The sequence below is a fragment of the Haemaphysalis longicornis genome, unplaced genomic scaffold (assembly GCF_048455015.1).
Source record: "Haemaphysalis longicornis isolate Haplotype H1 unplaced genomic scaffold, Haemaphysalis longicornis Haplotype H1 scaffold_1, whole genome shotgun sequence".
NCBI classification, from domain to species: Eukaryota; Metazoa; Arthropoda; class Arachnida; order Ixodida; family Ixodidae; genus Haemaphysalis; species Haemaphysalis longicornis.
In genome coordinates, this window is record NW_027526203.1 from 384,837,355 (window position 1) to 384,857,609 (window position 20,255).

Here is a 20,255-nt window from a genome sequence, read left to right on the forward strand (position 1 = left end):
CTGCTTGCAACGCACGTGGAGTAGGGAAACGCGGTTCTATAAACGTTGAAGTAGGGCGCCTCGATTAACGCGCGTCTCCGCCGTACAGCAGCGTTCGCATCGAGACACCCGGTTTGGAGCAGTGGAACGCGGGAAATTTAAAATGATTTAAGCAAACCTTTGGCGTCTTTACCTTGGGAGGAGCGCGACGCAAGAGGAACAACATGAAAGGTGAGCGGCAAAGCGAAGGGAGGCATTTACTTCGCAACAGCCGATAAAGACTATCGTCTTTTGACGACATTTGCAACGAAAGGAGCAGATACGCGGCCAATTTTTTTTATACATATCTACATATGTATATACATATATTGACAAGATAAAGTGGTCCGTTTTTTATGCAGCGTAACTGTATGCCACTTTAAGGTCAGGTTTTTTTCAGTATACTTACTTGCGCATTGGTTCCTTCAAGGTGTTTTTCCTTTCGTATTGACAAGCTGTTTCAGACATGCCGTAGAGACAAGCTGTAGCTGGGGAAAAAGGACATCAAAAGTAAAATTTCATCCCACTACAGCTACACAGTATCCTCCCAAGTCAGGTAGAAGCCATGCTAGATGCCAGTTTTTTTCTTTAAGAGCTTAACTGCTTCAAGGGACTAGGGAAGCTTGCAAAATTAAGCAGTGCAAGCATAATTGTATCACGAGTGAGCGGGACAGCGTTGTTCACATATAAATATCTTTATTTTCAACAGTCCAAAAACTCAACAAAACTGACAAGTATGAGATGAACCGCTGGTTCTTGTTTTTCATCTCGCCATCATCTAATTGCCCTCGAACAAATATTTGCAACTCAGCGCAGCCTCATGATGCATCCGGTGCAGCGACGCCGGCCATGCTTACGGCCGCTTTGTCGGACCACATGAGCATGTGTGATGATAAAACCAACATTTAACAGCCATTTCTTTCAAATAAACATGTAACTTGACTATCGTGAAGCAGCTCTGTGCTCATTCAAGCGTCCCCACTTTCTTCCGCCGTAGATAAGAAACACCTGAAAGAAAAAAAAATAAAAGTCAATGAAACCGCATATCATTGCAGGCTCGTATCTTAAATTCAGGGAACGAGGAATTGAGGAACTGAAGGAATCAGCAATCTTGTTTTAAAGCAAGATTCGTCACCTTCCTCAAACAGTTTGCAGGCTCATTGGGATTCAACATATCCCCTTTATTTTCTGTAGTACAAATGCTGGCTCCTCGAAAAAACACCATGTATCCAAGCTAATAGTTACGACAACTGTTTGCTGCGAAATTTGCTTTCAGTGGGTTCTGTGGCTAACACACAACATACAGTGCAGCGAACAATAGTGCAGTATATGTTTGTGAAGCTATAAACTATTCTTCAAATCAGTATTTATGTCTCTTAGAAAGGATTGAGGTTGCTGAAAGCAACAAAGTTTGGTCCCACTTTTTAGTATAACCCTCCAACAAATTTGGTTACCTATCGTCATCGCCATGTCTACGCATCGTCAACTCAACAATTTAAGGAAGGGAAAGTACACCTATGTATGTACAAACGCACAGAGAGTGCTGAGAGACGAACGTAGGGCCTTGTTGAAACTCTCTGTGCCCCCCCCCCCCCCATTGGCTTATCATTAACTCTATGCCGCTGTAGTCACCTAGTGCAGTTGGACACAGTGCGAAAAAAAAAACGGATACCAACATACTCACAAGCGAATCGTATTTACGGCAGCAAGAGATAGGCAACAATCAGATAGCACCGACACGCCATCGGCATGATAAAATATACTATACGGTTTGAGCTTGTCAGGCTCTGTTTCTTACTATGCGAATATTCTCACACAAAATTTTTTGTGTTCGTATTAGAGGTGAACGATGTCGTAAACTTGTCATATATCGCCTTTAGCTGCGTATGAGAGCTATTAGACTAATTTAGTTCCCTGTAATGACAGTTACAAAGAAAGAACGAGACAGAATCTAAGGTGATACGATTCCGGGAGAACAAAAAGTTGCAGAGTTATTGCCTCTTTCAGAGTAATGACTAAGGACACCGTATGCGGACGTTGATGATTAGTGCTCAAAACCACCCTCCCTTCCACACGTAAATATCCATACATCCGTGAACAGTTTGTTCATATGTGCGTTTACACATGCGTGCATATGTAGGCTTATACACTGTAAAAACTGGCCGTCACTTTTACGGCCAAGTGACCGTGATTTTTGACAGGGAGTCGACGTAAATGGTGAAGACTCTTGTTTCGCCGTCAACTCGATGGGAGAGGGGATAGAACAAGGAGCGAAAGGAAACAAACAAACTGATTTCGGTAACACAGCACTCTGATTGGCCGCCCCAGGCGGCTCTCGCAGTCGCCGGTGGGGCCTTTTGCTTTTTCTCTTGTCCGACGCCGGATTGTCGAAGAATGCTTCCTTTGTAGGGGACCCTTCCGAGAGGCACCGCTGCCTGTTGCTTGGGGGGAGTGGGGGTCTTTCCAGGGACGCTTCCTTTGTCTCCCGTCGCGGCGGCCGCCGCCGTCCGCGCGATCAGGGAGGAGGAAGGAAGGGACATTTTCTTCTGTTTTCGGAAAGCGTCTCGGTTGCTCTCCTTTCCCATGTTGGGGGCTCACACATACTTCTTTGAAACTGCGACGGAGCAAACGTCTCTTTTCTGGTCTCCTTCAGCAAGCAGCCATGCGCACGGAACTGCAGCAACACAGAAATTGCATCTGATAGCGGTAAGTGAACGATTTACCGCATCAAGTAATTATTCCTCGCAAAAAAAAAATAATAAATAAAATCTGCGAACGCAATAATTGTGCAGCAAGTTCAAGTGCGCAGAGTATATTGGCTCGAATACTATGAGGACCATCGTGTCAGAAACTGGAACCGTGCTTCTGCATCTGCAGCTTGAACAGGGCAGCACGCTCGTCGGTGCGAGCGGTCGGCGAGGGATAACTGCGCCGTGAGAACGATGACCGCCATCGCGCCGGCCGCTGCACGGCCTGGAGCTTTTACTTTTTCTAGCACTTTTAATTGCCCTCAAACAGGAAACGCGTTTGCGGTTTGATGAGTTTTGTCTCCAACTGACACAGGTTCGAAATGTCGATCGACATGGGACGAAGTATGTATTGTTGTAATATAATTTTGCGCGAAAACGCTTTTGATCTTGCCCACGCACCCGCCGAAACTCGGATAAGCAATGACTTGTCGCTTGTTCACGCCGCAGCACTGTTTCCCAAAGTTGGGGTGGGGAAGGGTAGGGGGCTGTCGACTCTTTCATCGGGTCGTGCAAAGGGCAGAAAGCGAGCGGACTAACGACTGCTTAAACTTGACGGGCCAAGAGCTTCTGGACACATGTAAACTCTGCGCGTCTTTTTTTCTCGTGCGTCACCTTCTTGTGCAAAGTACGTATAACTGTTACTCGCGATCGTTGCATCGCTCCTTCAACTGCGACGGTGCGTAAGTGCAGTAATTTTGTCGCCATGCAGGCTCGAAGATGGGTGGACTCCAGCGGGTCTTCATAGCAGTCGACGGACACGACAGCATCACCACAACAATACTGTGAAGCAGGAAGTGTCACCCGTCATCGTGGATTCTTCATGTTCAACGTTTGTTACCGACACGGCCACCCTCACTCTGACGATTGAGTTTGCAAAGGTAAATGAGTGTGGAACAACTTCATCTCGATAACGATTAAAGTTTCATTAACTTTCTCATCGCTGCGGCCACGTACTAAAGAACGCAACTGTGACTTTCTGGCAGCTTTCTTTGTTCTGTGGTTACACAGCGCGACGTGGCTTATTGAAATGTGGTTTTTATTTTTTATCTTTTTTACGCCAGTTTTATGCACATATTACGTATACCAAACTTTTCCATTTAACTTTTGCACAGCTAGTATTCTTGAAAAGTCGCTGTCTTCCTAAAGCTAATGGAAAAGATGCTGTTTCGATTGGATTAACATATTGTCATATTTGTTTGCATTGTCCACCACCTGTTTTTGTGTGGGTTGATCCCTTTTTTTTGTCTATTATATGCAATTTTGTCCAAATACCATTATTATCATGTTCCACCTAACCACAATACCAATTGTTCTATTTTTCAGGTGCTGTGGTCCATGGCTTTTCAGAAAATCAAACGGAAAGCCGCAAGTCTGCTGTGCATTCCTGCATCCATTCTGCTATGTACCATTCTGCAGCAATAAATACGTGAGCACTGAAGCTAATCGTCGTAGCATCTTTTATCAGTTACTGCCCACAGAATGTGAAAATTGGGCAGTTCAGCCGAAGACTACATTTTACTTACATTTGACGTCTAAATGACGGTTTGCTGTGAAACACTCAGGCCGTCATATTGACGGGCCATTAGTATTTCATATTGACAAGGACACGTCAAAATGACATAATGAAAAAACGTCAGCCCGTCATTTTGACGACAAATTTGTATTTCAGGATGACAAGTAAGACGTCAAAATGACTAAAAACGCCATCATTTGGTATTGACGACCACCCGTCAATTTGACAGCCAACCGCTTGGAAATAGAGCTGCCAGAACTTTTCCGTCATTTTGACCAAATTTTTTTTACAGTGTACGTACACACGTAAGCACGTACAGTCTTTGTCAAGATTTTCTAGGCCAAGACTAAAATGCCCAGGGAGCGAAAATTTCAATGTACGAGCTGAGGCTTCGAGCGAGGTTAAAACGTTTTATGCCGGAAAGGTAGAGAAAACACCTTTCTTTCTTGCTGTCATAAAATCATTCTGTCGAAGTTAAAGGCTAAGCTTATTCTTTGAAATCTTTGTGGTCCCGAAGGCTTAGGTTAAGCCTAGAAAATTTTGACAAAGACTGTATGTACGCGGAGGTGTACACTACAGTTCGCATGATTGCGCACAACCCAAACACACGTATGCATTCCTGTAAGTGCGCACATACGGACATTCATACATACGTAACGCGCACACACACAAAAATGCTAGCCTGAACGCAAATTCTGCGGTTTATTTTCTAAAAAGTAATATATTCGCAAGGATCAGTTAAAACAATCAAGTGCGGTAATAGCACTCCCTTTTGAAATCTGAAAAGTAGCGAACCGTATTCTTTGAGTTTGCATGTTGGGGTTCATACTTTCATGTTCGCGTGTCATTCGTTCGTGACTGTACTTTCGTCCGCACGTACGTGCTCGTTTTGCATCGTGGACCACGGTGCGAAGTCAAGTGTCTTTGTTTCCGAGCGCTCGCATCTTACGCGCCTCCTTCGGATTTGCAGTGACGAATATAAATTACGCTTCCAAATTTTATGACGTAAAACTTGGAGCAGAATTGAGAAGTGGTCGGGAGATCGGATGAATCCGCCTCCCCAGCCGTACTAATAGAAGTATCACCACCTTTCTCGCTTTTTTAACACGGAAGTGTTTTATTCCCGAATACACGAAGATTTCGATGACGTCATATCCGTCACGGAAGTTACGCCGGTACAACGAAGCAAGTGGCCTGTAAAGGGTGCACCCCTGCACACAGGATCTTCTTGTGGGGAAGCAACCTTTAGTACTAAAGAGTACGTTATACTTCGGGCTGTTCGTTTTCGGGTTTTATATTTTAGCACGAAAGTGTTTTATGCCGCGATACCCCAAGATTTCACTGAGGTCATACCCTTCACGGAAATGACGCGAGTACACATTTGCCGAAGCGACCCGCCAGCAGGACGTCGCTCACCAAGCACACCCACAAGACAGCCGCCGACCCTCAAATCATGCTCAGCTGCAGATTTCGCTGCACATTTCACTTTCGTGGTTTGCTGATTCCTACGACAGAGGAATCAACCACAGTTTTTTTTTCTTTTTCTCTTTCTTTCTGTCTCCCTTAAATTTTCCTATCTCTTTTACACTCTCCGTTATCCTTTATTCCCCCCTTTTACTTCCCCTCCACTGCACTGGGTTGCATACAAGTGAGCTCCCTGCCGAGATTAATAATATCCCCAGTGCCCCACCCCCCTTTTCTTTTTGTTTCACTTTAAACACAACAGCAACTACTACCACATTTCTCGCGTCGTACGTAATCACAAGCCAGACGTAAATACAATTATGCGGTAAAATCGCCCGTCTCCGTCTATTCGCGCATACAAGAAGGACCACTGTCCCATTAATAACTAATTATTTGCACGAATGACATGCTCGTTACCTCGACAGCTGCAGACCAGTCAACTTGGAGAGCCTCTCTGATGTGCTGGCATTCTTCTTCTTCGCGTGGAAGTTGGCGGCGAACTCCTGCAGCTTGCTCGACAGGAAGACCGAGTTCTCGCGCTTCCGTAGCATGAACTCGCTCGGTAGCATCCACTTGTTCTCGAGGCATTCCGAGATCGCAGGTCGCTTCCTGCGGACGAATAACAGACCGGAAATATGAACGTGGCCGGGCCAAACATTTTGGACCCACTCCGTCTTGAAGGCGTGGCCAGACGCCAAGCGCTGAAGGTGCTTTTCTCGGGAGATTGTCCTTCACTAACCCTAACCCGCATGATTATTCTCAGACGCGGTAGCGTGGATATTACAGGCAATCTGCATACGGCTGGGGTTCCGTGCATTTTTCTGGTGCGTCAACAAAAACACGCTTGTTCTCTCTTTGAGGAAGGATCCGCCATTAGACAGCCTTGGCTTCCTCGATACTTCTTGATCGTAGAGGGCTTCGGGGGTCCGCACCATGTTTCAAACAGCCTATGATTTCGATGGTAACGACGCAGTTATAGAACACACTGGGATGTTCGCTCTTCTCATGAGAGGAGCTCGAGACTTGGGTTCCAGCGCGGCACACGTCCCGAACAAGTCGAGAAAGCATTTCTTTCACTGATGCTGCTTAACTAACATGACAAAATGGTCCGAGTGCGGGACAGACATAGGCTACCGTTCTGTGGACTTTAGTTCTGCGTGTGCGAAAACGCCTTGCGGCAAAACCAACTTTATCGCGATTGCTCATCAGGAAACGCTTGTAACTCTTGCCTTATTGACACTTCCTCGAAAATATTATATTACAATTGGAAGCTAAGACGACTGCATCATTACGGCAGATTTCATTTACTTTTGATAGTTAGGTAGTTCACAATGAGGTTGCAAACGATGCAGAATTCCCGTCTACTGTAAATAAGCTTCTACGGGAGGGAAAAGGAATGCCCCATGCGTGCCTGCTAGGATAAAACTGGCCGTTACAAGCTTGATTAAGGGATCACAAAGTCGTAGTCACTACCTTTACAAAATATTGAATAAAATACATGCGTGTACGTTATCTTGTGGAAGGTGTGTTTTATATAGCTTCGCTGGTCATCCACCTTCACAGATTGGAATAGCTTCTAATTGTTTTCGTGTTCGCGTTTTATTATAGACTGGCAATAGGTGCCGTAGCTTGGCTTGAAAGCAGTACGGAATTAGGATCTCTTCTTTAGCAACTTAAGAATATAGCTAACACCATGGCGCGTTTTCCTCTGCAGTATTTGCAACTGGCGCTTTGTAGAAGATTCAACGGCCCTAGTTTCTTTTACGGCGTGTATAATCGCAATAGGGCGCCGACCGGACATGCCAAGTGCGGCGATACGTATTATTGCATATTTGAGTGGTAGTGCATACACCGAGTGGCACTTACTCGGGCGTCCTCTTGAAGACCTGCATTATGAACCTGGTGGCCTCTGTCGATGCCTCTCTGTACAACTTGTCGAAGTGGTAGCGCACGTAGAGGATGTTCGTTTTCGTGTCCTCTTCGTCCGTGCCAAGGAATGGAGAGAAGCCGCTAAGCCTGCGCGAGAAATGCGGGGAACGCTGTTTACGATGGCTGCCATCGGAGACGACGGAGTCTGGCACGGGAAAACAAGGGGAGACAGAGACTGCTCGATGGAGTGTTGAGACCAGAAAATTCGGGGGACACGGAATGGCTCGGAAAACCAGGAATGGGAGTGGTTGGAAGTCGATGGCCGAGCCCTTCGTCCTGCAGTGAACACGAATAGGCTGAAGAAGATAGTGATGAGGACGATGATGATGATGAGGAGAAGGAGGCGGACGAAAAGGAGGAGGAGGAGGAGGAGGATTTATGACCGTTTATTTTTTATACGTTTATCCACTTGGAGTGGCACGCCGATGTTAAGCGATTCCCAGATGATTTCATTGCTGGGAAATCTTCGCCTTCTCTAACTGTTGCCCATGTTTACTCCTTACAATCACCCCGACTCCTGGCTGGCTGTACATAGATGTGTAGCAAGACAGTCATAACGACGATTCAGCAGAGGTGCATCATTGCAGGAGCAAACGTTCACATCCCATGAATGGCATTTGTATGTCGGTCGGTTACCCGAGCTATGTCTTGGTGGGTGTTGCCAAAGCCTTGCTGCGAAAAGCCAAAGGCCAAGTAGGTGCGAAGCCACCAGAACAGCCTAAAGCGGAGCATCTTGTTCTGCCATATATACATAGGGTTACGCACAACCGTAAAAAGGTAGCAAAAAGGTACAAAGTGCCGGTGGTGTTTTCTGCTCCACAAAAACTAGGCCGCCTGTGTGTGCAAGGTTTTCTGGCAAGCCCAAAGAAAAACAGTGCGAAAAGAAGCATGCCAAGCACTTTGTGCCATGTGACGTCGGGGTAGTAGATGCCGCTTCCATGTGGGGAGGCTTATATCGGCCAGACAGGCAGATGCATGAACGAACGGGCACGCGAGCACAATTCTTCACTTAACAATAATACGCGCGCGCATTTAACCGCGCATGGTGGAGGTTGCAGGCCTGTCAGCTCATTGAAGACAAAATGCAACCCTTTCTTTGAGCAGAGTCGAATTCTCCCCTGAAGTAATAGTACAGTGGCGAGGGAGCTCTTGGAAGCCTTATATATTGAGAAAAAAGGGGACATGAGCGTCAGCGGCACATCAGTGCTTTTGCGTGCCACTGAGTTTGAATTTTTGGAAACTTTCCTTTGATTGTGGCTATCATCTGTTTAGTTCTTTCTGCATAGTGTATTCCAGCGTGCATGCTCCCAGTGATTACCGTACTTACCCGATTCTAACGCGCACCTTTTTTCCGCAAAAATAGGCCGAAAAATCGCATGCGCGTTAGAATCCGATACGAAACCGAAACTGCCTAAACAGCTAAAATTTCGTTCCACCCATCGCCATCGCCATCTCAAGATGGCGCCAAGCAGCTTTTAGCAACAATTTTTTGTATCTAGGCGCCTAGGCTTTTCTTTCGGCGTTCACACAAATCGTCAAATTATTCCACTTGCGTGCTTGATAGCAGCAATGGAAGCAGCGGCCACGAAGGTGCGCCGCTTTCACGGCTTACGAGCGGCTCCAACGCGTTCACAACAAGCGGTTGGCTGAAGCGTATGCCTCTGGAGAAGCTCGCGGGATGGGCATGCGAGGCGTGGGCCACGATCCTATCGAACATGGTTGAACGTTCGTTCAGAAGTGTGGCATCGCGAACGCGCTTGACGGCACCAATGACGAGATGTTGCGGTCAGCGGAAGGCGACAAGGAGCTCTCGGAGAGCGACGAGGAGTGAGATGAGCGAGATTACTTCGGGGAATAAATCGCCCGTTTCTCTCGCATTCGTTTTTCTTGCTCACAAAGTTCCTTGCGCGTTACAAACGGAGGTGCAAGTTTTTTCGGTTTTTTTGCCTGGAAAATCGGGTGCGCGTTAGAATCGGGGGCGCGTTAGAATCGGGTAATTACGGTATACCTGTATAAATACAAGACGATGTTTCAAATAAATATTAGTTGCGAGTGAGCGCTAGTCCCGTCGTTCCTTCTTGTGTCGTTGTCTATCGCGCTCTATTTTTTTGAGAATTTGTATGTATCAGCCTGTATAGTACGAAAGAAAAGAAAATAAGCTGTTTCGTATGTACTGAATCTAAATATATTTTGCCACCAGTTGTTCCATTAAAAATAAAACCTGCCCAAACAGAAAAATAAGTAACACACAGGGAAATGTTAAGTGCCCCAAAAATTTCTAAAATAGCCTCCAAAAACAAAAGTATTGTGTAAAAAATGGGAGACGCGTACGATGCGAGTGATGATCAAACAATGAAATGCGTGGAGACTGGATACGCATACTCACAGGATGTATGTCAACACACCAACGCCCCAGACATCAGTGGCATGACAGACCTCGTTTCCTTTCAGAACCTCCGGAGCTGAAGAGAAACACAAGTAAAGGCAATTTAATTTTAAGCACTCGACGAGCGTCAGCAGTTGCACCACATTTCGCTCTTCAACCGGATTGCACCAGCGAGTGCGAGAAATCATGTGTAAATCGATGCAGTAACTGTTACCGCAAACGTGGCGGTTTCCTCGCTTCCTGCGGGACAGGTTGTGGAATTCCCTCTGGAACGTACCCGGTAGATACCTTCAAGCGTTTTCTGTGAACCGAAAAGGCCTGCATTATTATTCCTCACCCTATGACGAGATTATAGCCTGCACGGAGGGCAGCATACACAGAATGCTTTATAGGAGTGAGGGTTCAGGGGCTGTTGAATCTCGTGTCGCTGTGCGTGGCGTTGACACAGTATTTAAGTTTGGTTGGCAGCCTCTACATTTAGTGTGAAGCGTGCGCGGGGTCATGTATTGCCGTTGTGCTGAGTGACTTGCTTTTGGCCTATAGATAGGTGTCATCTCGGTTGACCGAAACGCAGGGGACAAGAGCTTTTCGCGCTTCGTATATGATTACCTCGTAATCCTTGGCTGTACTTAGTTATTGGACCTGCCCATTCGAGGAAAGTAGGAACCCTAGAAAAGGGGGCCCTGAGAGCGGAAGCGAATTCGTTATCCAGCGTGTTATCGCGAGACCACCGTTCGGCTGACGATGATGGAGCGATGGTAATTCGCCGTTGCAGTGTCAGCAAAATCATTTGTAGTATCGCGCCTCACATGCTAGGGGGACACATTAGGTTGTAGTGGCTTCAGCTTACGTTGAATTCGTTATGATCACCTGATCACCCGCAGAGTAGTTCGTACGGTTTCCTTAAAACTAAAGTACTCACCTAGGTACTCTAAGCAGGCACTAGTGTCCAAGGGAAGTATTTTTCCGGTTCTTGGCACGAAGTTTGCCGAACCGAAGTCACAAAGCTTAACGTTGCAGCTGTGAGCGTCAGTCAGCACGACATTGTCGGGCTGGAGTTCGATGTAGCAGATGCTGCGGAAATGAAGGTATTCCAGACCGTCCAAGACCTGTGGGAAGAAGGACAGCATCACCATTCGGTTGTTCAGTCACAAGGACAGTGCAGCGCATGGCAAAGGGTGAGTGTTGCACGCATTTGTACGGTAAAGGCGAACAAGGAAGAAAAACATCCCATTTGTTCCCTCTGTGGTTGTTGGGAGTCGCCGACTGTTTATTACCAGAGCTACTTATAAATGCGTGAGCACCACTCAAGCGTTACTTGGCTTAGTTGGTTAAAAAAGCGGCGACCTGACTCCTCCATTGGGTATGCAAAGTCTTAACATTACGCTTTGGAGTTTAACGTCGACAACCATAGCCGAAGCTTGACATCTATGATTAGTCTGACGTTGTTTGGCACGTATAGTTAATCTCAACGTTAAGGAAGCCTAACGTTAAGGCTGAATATAGGCTTAACAACATACGCACTCAGTTGGATATATGCTAGTGGCGGGGACTGCAGGCGTCAGTAGCTCACGGTCGATTCACAAATTCCCATTTGGCTGCGACGTCAATAGACCCACCCACAGTCTTCGCATACCTACTCAAGGGGACAGCCCAACGACGATGACAAGGGTAGTGAGAAGCTCACGGCCAATTCACAACTTCCTATTTTACTACGACGTCAACGTATCAGCCCAGAAGTCTCACATGCCCACTCAGGATTGTCCAATGACAATGACAGCAGCCGTTAGGGCTCATGTTCGATTGACCAGTTCCCTTTGGCAGCAATGCCGACATACCTCCCCAGACATATGCTTTCACCACTGAGCGAGGAGTGATGCTCACGCAATAGCCCATTCTAAGAAAAGGCATGCCTACGTAAAGCATGCTTCCGCAGAAAAAGCATGCCTTAAGGAAAAGCACGCCTCCGCATGCCAAAAAAGGCTTTTTTGCCTTTATAGCTTACTTAGTGAGCAAGGTAGTACGCCGTTACCTGCTTGATAATTCGGGCGACCATGTCTTCGTTGTACTGGTGGCGCATGGTAAGGTACGTGAGGACATCCATGCCGCACAGCTTCTCCAGTCCGAGCACGACCACGTCGTCGTGTACGCTGGCCGTCTTGAGGCAGATAATTCGTTCGTGCCGTAGGCTCTTCAATACCTCGTATTCTCGGTGGCCGTACGATTCGGGTTCCGTGTCGGTTAGAACCACTTTCAAAGCGAGGCTGCAACCAAGTTTCTTGGACGTGCCGCTGACAACCGCTCCGAACCTTCCACTGCGAGCGGGGAGATATGAAAGAAAAATTCATCAGCATGGTGGTCTTTTTAGAAGCGGTGCCTAAAATGCACCCCCCTCCCTCCCCATTTTTTTTCTGTGAACATGTTGAAAGCAATCGCGAAAAGTTAGCTTAGCGCAGGAAAAGAGAACAGAATAAGAGTTTGAACACGGTGTCACTAACTGCATTTAAAGGGACACTGGAGTGTAACGCAAACATGGTTAAATACTTTATTACATTAATGTCCAGAATGCGTACGCCACGTTGTAAATTTTACTTCCGGTTTTTAGGCTTTTCTAACATGAAATGTACACGCAGCGGCAAAATAATCCGGGACCGTGGCCGTGGCACGCCAGCGCGTGGTAAAATGCATTGCCGCGCCATCTGACGTTGCACTTCTGGTGTCGAGACACCGATGTGCGCGTGCGCGTCCAACCCATGCATACAACCCTGTCTTTTCTTTCGCTTCAAGCGTCAAAGCTGACAAAATTGAGTGCTCAGCACTAGGGGTAACTTTTTATGCTCAACACGTCTCGCTGGCACACGCTTCGGCGGCGAGCGGCGAGGGTGAAGACTGCTTCGCTCTATCTGCCTGGCTCTGATAAAGGACGCATTACAACGAGATTTCGATATCTTAGTTTTAAGGGCGACAAAGTTTATTTCGCTCTCTAAACTCTAAACTTTTGGTCTGTGTCTTTGTCAATGAATTCAACGCGTATTGCACCTGTTACTATTTTTTTGTCTAACCCACGACCATCCCGATCTCCGCGGGAGGTTTTTTTTTCGCCCGTACCTTCTTTAGTACTTGCACAAGGTGACTTCTCCTCCCACTTTATTCACAAATTCTATTTCTCGCCTCAATTCCTTTTTACTGCAAAGCAGTATATGTCTTACCCCCCCCCCCCCCCCCCCCAGTTTTCATTCCGGTGTCATCGATTAACTCGACGTCACTTCGGGGCTCCTCCTCACCACCACTGTCACCTCTTTCACAAATACTTTTTCCCCTCGCCTCCGCCGATTCCCTTTCGGCAAGTTGCGCTGTCGGCAGCTAATAGCGGTAGTGCGGTTATCAGATGGTTGCGAAATATAAACAGAAGCACGGTGCGCGTAAGAGATGCGCTGACGATTACTATACTCGCGAATAAGAAATTTGTGCGCAGCGCGAGCTGCAGTCTTCTCGGTCACGGCGCATTTCTGCTGCGTCTCAGGAAGTGTTCGCGTTATCAGCGAACGCACGGCGGCGTGCGCTACTCTGCTGCTACCTAGAAGCGCGCCGCCGCCGCCGGCCAGCATGTTGCAAATCTTGTTTGAACATCCCGCGCAAATGTCACGTGGTTCCGAATAGCCTCGCACAAGAGAGCAGCGAGCATGTTGTTGGAAATTATGTTTGAACCTCCCGCTGAAATGTTACGCGGCTTCTATTAGCGGAGAATGGAACAGCGTCATGCGAAAGTGTCAGGGGAGGGCGCTCCTTGGTGGCGACGCATGAGACATGTGCGAGGGAAAGGCAGTGAGAAAGATGGCGCCGTAGCCACACGTGCCGTACTCCACGTCACCCTTTGCTAGAGGTCCTCTCAATTTTCTTTCTTTCGTTGCTGCTGCGTTAGCTCACTCGGTAACGCGGACATAAACAGTCGCCACTCTCGCAAAGCCCAGATAACAGCTCGAAAGGGCTGCCCCCAAAACGACCGAAACCCGCCGTCGCCGTTTCCGCTCAAATTCCCCTTCGCCAAGTAGCTGCGAATCCCTCCCGGTTGCGGGGAAACTTGCCCACTTGGAATGCCCGCGTGAGCCCATATTTCTGTTTCAGCCTGGGAGCCCTTCCGAGCGACATTTTCGCTGGTGTCCTTTACGCGCCTAAGTATGCAACATTGCCGGTTTCCGGTTTATGCGTGTACGGTTTGCGGGTGGAAAAAGGGGGGCGTGCACGCACAGCGAGGCTTCATGCCGCTACCGGTGAGGTGCCGGTTGTGCTGGTGGGAGACTTAGATGTCGAAATTACATGGCTCAATGCGCTTAGTCGGCTGTCCTCCAAAATTGAGTGGTTCTAGTGTGGGTTGATGTGTTACACAGACATCTTACACAGACAGTAATATGCCTACGAGAAGGAAGCGAAACGGACAGCCATATGTTTGTACGCGAGAATAGTAGAATTGAAGCGTTGGCCCTAACACAAGTGCAAACGGGTACAAAAACAGCGGTAAGCTGCTGGAGCCGCCGTTATCGCTTCAAGTTCAGCTCGTCGAGTAGCGGCGAATCCGTCCCGGAAGAACAGCAACTTGCCGGCTTGTTACGCTGTCATGAGTCAATATCACATCTTCAGGGGGCTATCAGGGTATATTTTCGACCGCGTCTGTCATTTCTCACCACGCGCACATTACCGGTGGCCGGTTTATGTGTGCGCAGATTTGTTGGAGGGAGGACGAGAGTGCATGCATGAGCAGCTATAGGTTTCATGCCCGTACTGATGAATGGCATATCCGCTGTGCTGGTGCGACGTTTAAAAGAGGGCGTTCAACGTTCCAATGGTACCTCTCCGGAGTCCTTAGTGCTAGAGCGGATTGGGTTTGTGTTACACAAACAGTAAGATGCTGTCAACGCGGTAGGGACACAAACAGCTGCTCAGTTTTTGTCTGCAAGAACAAAGCTTCGATCCTTTAGAGGTTCATTCAGATAATTGGCTAGGCATTATACTCCATCGCAAATTACAACAAACGTGTTTTGTTTCGTGCACTCCGTGGACTGCGTCTAGCTTTGCAGGTCATCCTTCTTCACAGAGTGGAAGGGCACTAATTTCTTAGTTTTCACCACTGTTTCTGCGTGGCTGGCTCACAGGTGCACATGCGCACGTGCTCTCGCCTGTTGTACTTCTAGCCTTGCCGGCCACCTGATGAAGGCGCTTCTGCGAATCAATATCATTGCTACTATTATCAGCAATGGCGATATACTTACACGGAGAGCTCAGAGCTGAAAGTGTACAGTTCGTTAAGGCTGCCCGATTCCAGCGGCACGGGCGAGGTTTCCTGGCCGTAGTCGAGCTGAACCCTTGCCGCCAGGTCGCGTTCTCCGTCAAAGATTTCTTCCTGGTGCTTGTGCTCTCGAGACAGTTGAATTCTTTGCGCTGCCCCTGTGACATAGAAGGAAACAAGAACTATGTCTGTATGAAATACAGGTGATACGCTTGCTTGAAGAGTCGAAAAACAAGCCTTCGTTGAGAATAGTCATGATAATCGTAATTAGTGCCATAATCATAATCATCAAAGCAGCCGTCGTCAGCACCTTCATGTGCACCTTGTCTGACGAAGTTCTCTTACGTTGACATTGTCAACTTCTTCAGCACCATCCCCATCATCTCTATCACTGTCACCACATTCATCAGGCGTAGCAAGCTAGGCATTTGTAGCCCGGGTAGCATCGCCAGAATTTATTACAGATCTCTCTCTCTCTCTCTCTCTCTCTCTCTCTCTCTCTCTACTGACCTTCGGCTATTGTCTACAGCCAGCCTGATACGTTGTTTCCCCAGAATATTTACCAATCTATGTGTTTCCCTTCGCTAATCCCAAAATTATTGTGCATTGTAACTGCGAGTTATGCTGCCCACCTCTCATGCCCTCTACATAGCAGATTTTCCACGGGGAATAGCACGGAAAGAACAGATTTCTCTTAACAAAATTCTCGCATATATACAGCCATACTTGCCTTCAGCTTCAGTTGTGCATGGCTCCGAAGAAAGGCTTACTTCGCTCCATCCGTATTGATTCTTTGCGCTCACTCGGAACATGTACGAAGTAGACGGCTTCAAGTCAGGGATGACCCAAAATTCTTGCGTTATTGCATCTGAGACCTTCGTCCAGTCCCCACCTAAAAAATAAAAATAAAATGAGGGGTGAGTCGGATAGAAAGAGGCAGTCATACACAACCAAATGTTGTTTTAGTTTTAGTTCATATCTGGATTCATAGGTTTTCATGAGGACTGTATATATGGAGCCTTCGTGAAAAACGTTAAGGTAAATAAAAAAAACACGCTATTACTGAAGCTGCGGCCATAGACATACCAGCCTCCTTGCATTCCAAGCAGAAACAGAAGATGCGCGAGTTGCCGTCGTGTTTCGGACTGTACCACTGGACGTATGCTTGGTGGGAGGAACACTGTTTACAGGTGGGAGGTTCAGGCCGTGAAGGACGCTCTGCAAAGGGAACAACATTGATTCATGGCTAAGAGCTGCTGCGATAATTGTGTATAAAACACTGTATATGTTATCATCTCAATCTCTGTCACGCGAAATCTTAGCCCGAAACGGATCTAACCTCGGGTTATTTTAAAGCGGTGCAAACTCTCTTTTCGCAGGTTATGCTTCTCACAAGTTTGTCCGCTTATGTCAGCTGAATGAATAAAGTGCGTTGGAACTTAAAAACTGGGACGGTTTTCGTTTAGCAAATGATTGATTGATCGTGCCGACGCAACGCAGGCGATGAGGCGCACTGTAGTGGAGGGCTCCGGATTAATTTTGACCACCTGGGGATCTTTAACGTGCGCCGACATCTCGTACACACGGGCGCTTTTGCTGTTCGCCTCCATCAGAAAAGCGGCCGCCGCGGCCGGGAATCGAACCCGTGACCTCGTGCTCAGCAGCGCAACGCCTTAGCCACTGAGCCACCGCGGCGGGTAAACACGTTTAGCAAATGATCAGCCCGGCATTTTCCTTTTGCGAAACAGCATATCCTGCTTCCCAGAATGCAATAGCACTAAAATAAATGTTTTGTTTACAACATTGCTTGCCACAGTATTCGCACGCAGAACAATCAAACATTTCTTTCATGATGTATTGATTTCGAGGATTAAACATGCTGCTTAAGAGCGTCTACATAAAGAAGCATACACAAAAAAAGAAAATAAATCTCACCGCCGATTTTTAGCCTAGCGTAGCACAAGGCAACGCCGTGGCTGTTTCGGGCAGCACACTTAAACAAGCCAACGTCGTACGCTTTTCCAGGCTTCAATCTCAGCTCAGACCTTCCTTCGGCATCTTGCGTAATCTGAGAGAAAATCATAAGAATGGTACCACAAGAGTAACAAAGGATTAAACAGTACACTCTATACCCTGGGATTATTTCGTTTACCGAGATATGGGAAACAGCTCTGCCGAACGAAAAGTTATAGGTATATTTGTTTTTAAGATACATGACTGCTCCAGTTCAGAAATAGAACAAGTATGATCAAGAAGACTTCTCTAGCACCCTTTTGCGAATGCATCGTGGGCATCAGATAAGAATTTTAGTTTAACTCTAACAGGCTTAAAAACAGTTTTGCGGAAAGCACACCAAAAATTAAGCACACTCTACATTTTGTTCCCTTTTACCTCCGAAGAAACCAGCAGGACGTCGAACTATTCGCAAATACGCTACGATAATGTCCGTGAAACCGTGATAGCGACATTGAAGTGGGAAAAAAGTTGGCCTAAACTGGCCGATTTCAGTGTGTAAAAAAGTGAAAGGCCGCGCTCACGGCTGCCGCACTTGGTTATGAACTCTCAAGATAACAAAAATGGGATAACGGGTATCTCCGTTCCATACATTTTTCCGCATTACGAGTTCTGACATCCCAAATCTTGAATGATGAAACAAGTTTGGCGGTAAGGTAACATTAATGACGGTGAATTAATTAGCAGTAATAACGAATAATTTATTTTACAAACGTAACATAAATGTATCTGGAAATCTTCATTGAACACGGTTCTTAAAAAGATGCAAGTTCAGACAGGCTGCCTCCCCGCCACAGCTGGCGTTTTTATGGTTTCGGTTTCCGTCCAATGTTTAGCCTTGGCGTTTTAGTGCAGTCAAAAGGTTAATCCGAGGGAACGAAGGAGCATCATTCGTTGTTACTGCCAGAATATATGCAACAGCCAATGGCAGGGGTTGGAGATTATCAGCGGAAGTGGCGAGGTGACCAAACTCGTCGTTTGCATTACAGTGCATACTTTGTGTACATCTTCTCTTACGAGGACCACTGCACATGCTTGTGTCGGCTTGTTCGGTGGCACTCGTCGTTTTGTTGCTTCCCTGTATGCTCTGGCCGGCTCATTTTGTGACATGCTACTTTACCCCCCCCCCTTCCCCCCCCCCCAAAAAAAAAAATATGTAGGGAAGCGGAAGAGGGAAACACCACTTTTAAATATTTATTTTTAAACAAATAGAGCACCGTTTGTCGTCGTACAAAAACCGAATGAGCTACGCAAGCTGTTATCTTCCCCTTAGAAAAAAAAAGTTATTCAGCTTTTACTGTCCCTTTATTTTCTGGAGAGTTTTTATTTTCTTAGAAATCATTGTCATTCATTTATTTCTGCACAAATGCCTGTCTACAAAGAACACATCTTTCTTTTTTTTCGTTCAGAAGCTCTACGGTATGAACCCCTCTTACCCGTTTCAGAGGCCTGATGCGTCTCTTCCCATGGACTCATTTATAACTGATTTTCCCACAAAGCTTACGTACTAAGCAAGAAATCGGGCGTGTTGATAATAAACCGTAATAGGGTTGAGGATCTGGAGAGTTGGTATAGGTTCATAAGTTAACACAGCGCAGTGCGGACAAGACTGGTGCCGGACTTGAGCTCTCGTCCTGTCTTTCCCATTCCTAGCTCTATACACACTGCGCTGTGATTATGAACGTCGATAATTTTATCAACCTCATTTAGCCTAGTTGTTTTGGGATGTTTTCACGACCCCGAATTCCCGCAGGATAAATACCGCCTATTTTGGAGCAGTATTATGTGAAAAGCAACAACTCAAATACTACAGACTTCGCAGAATTGCCGTGGCTCAAACATGCAGAAAGCCGGGAATGTCATCACGCAAGACATATGAGTGCTTTTGTTACGGCCACAAGCTGAAAACAAAGAGTGAGAAGGCTCACCTGAACTCTGCTGCTTTCTATCAGGATACTATCATTTCTAAACCAAGAGTACTGCGGTGTTGGGTTTCCAACAGCCAAGCATCTGAAGACCACTTCGTCATTTTCCTGTATCACACAGTCTTCTATTTTCTCTCTGAAGAACGGCGCCATTCCTACAAAAAAAAAAAAAAACAGTATTTAGGTTCGAATGTTTAACCTGTCCAGGCGTAGTCCTTTGTACGTGTTTTCGACATTTTACAACAGCTGCTAATAAGAGCCTAAGATATTGGCGTGCGCGCCGAAAACTCCCGAAGGGGGTCAATCGTAAAAAATGCACGCTAAGATTAGAAGAAAGGTGCAGCGCGATACGCAATGTGTTCTCCACCGACCAATCAACCTGTCACGGCTCTTCCGACAGTCGCAACCACCCGGTACGGGCAATCTAGCACAGGAGCATTCACACGCCCACTCAATTCCCTGTTAGAATGGACGACGTTGCTCGTTCAGAGATCTTCCTTCGGTCGTTGACAGTACGGGTACGGTGTGTCGCGGCGGTAGGCTTCGGGATGACTCCTCCGCGCCAGATACCGGTGCCCATTCTCGTTATCTTTGAAGTGAGCTTAACTTTGGGACAGCTCCAAAGGTTTGATTTTTTGAAGGTTGAGAACATCTAAGCGCAGTTTCAATAGTGACATGCACGTGCGGTTAGTTCAGTCTTTCTGATGTACCAGTCACGGCCCGGCTAGAGGACCTTAGTAACAGAATGGCTTCGCACAGATGGCTAATACTGACAATGAGACAACATCGCCACAATTACAGCCACGTAGTCGATGCCGTGTTTCTCGAGTTACGTGGATCAAAAGACGAGGTTATGCAACACCGGGTTTGTGTTGTCTAGTCGGCTTTAGCTTATGGTAATTCCCTGCTTCAAGTCAACAGGTGCGGCTTGGCCCAATAGGATCTTATGTTCCCACAGCCATCGGTAAGAATA

The 20,255-nt window shown here is 46.9% G+C and overlaps 1 protein-coding gene across 1 annotated transcript in view; it reads right to left on the reverse strand.

Annotated features, from left to right (window-relative positions):
- Positions 1-694: 694 nt before the first annotated feature.
- The window catches only part of Obsc (Obscurin), a gene marked incomplete in the record, with an annotated part of 215,126 nt that continues 195,565 nt past the window's right edge, over positions 695-20,255 (reverse strand). Inside the window, 11 exon segments of the mRNA XM_077686554.1 lie at positions 695-1,026; positions 6,163-6,354; positions 7,612-7,761; positions 10,061-10,136; positions 10,983-11,169; positions 12,093-12,375; positions 15,328-15,502; positions 16,075-16,236; positions 16,431-16,562; positions 17,280-17,412; positions 19,286-19,437. Coding sequence (XP_077542680.1) covers positions 987-1,026; positions 6,163-6,354; positions 7,612-7,761; positions 10,061-10,136; positions 10,983-11,169; positions 12,093-12,375; positions 15,328-15,502; positions 16,075-16,236; positions 16,431-16,562; positions 17,280-17,412; positions 19,286-19,437 — 1,682 coding nt within the window.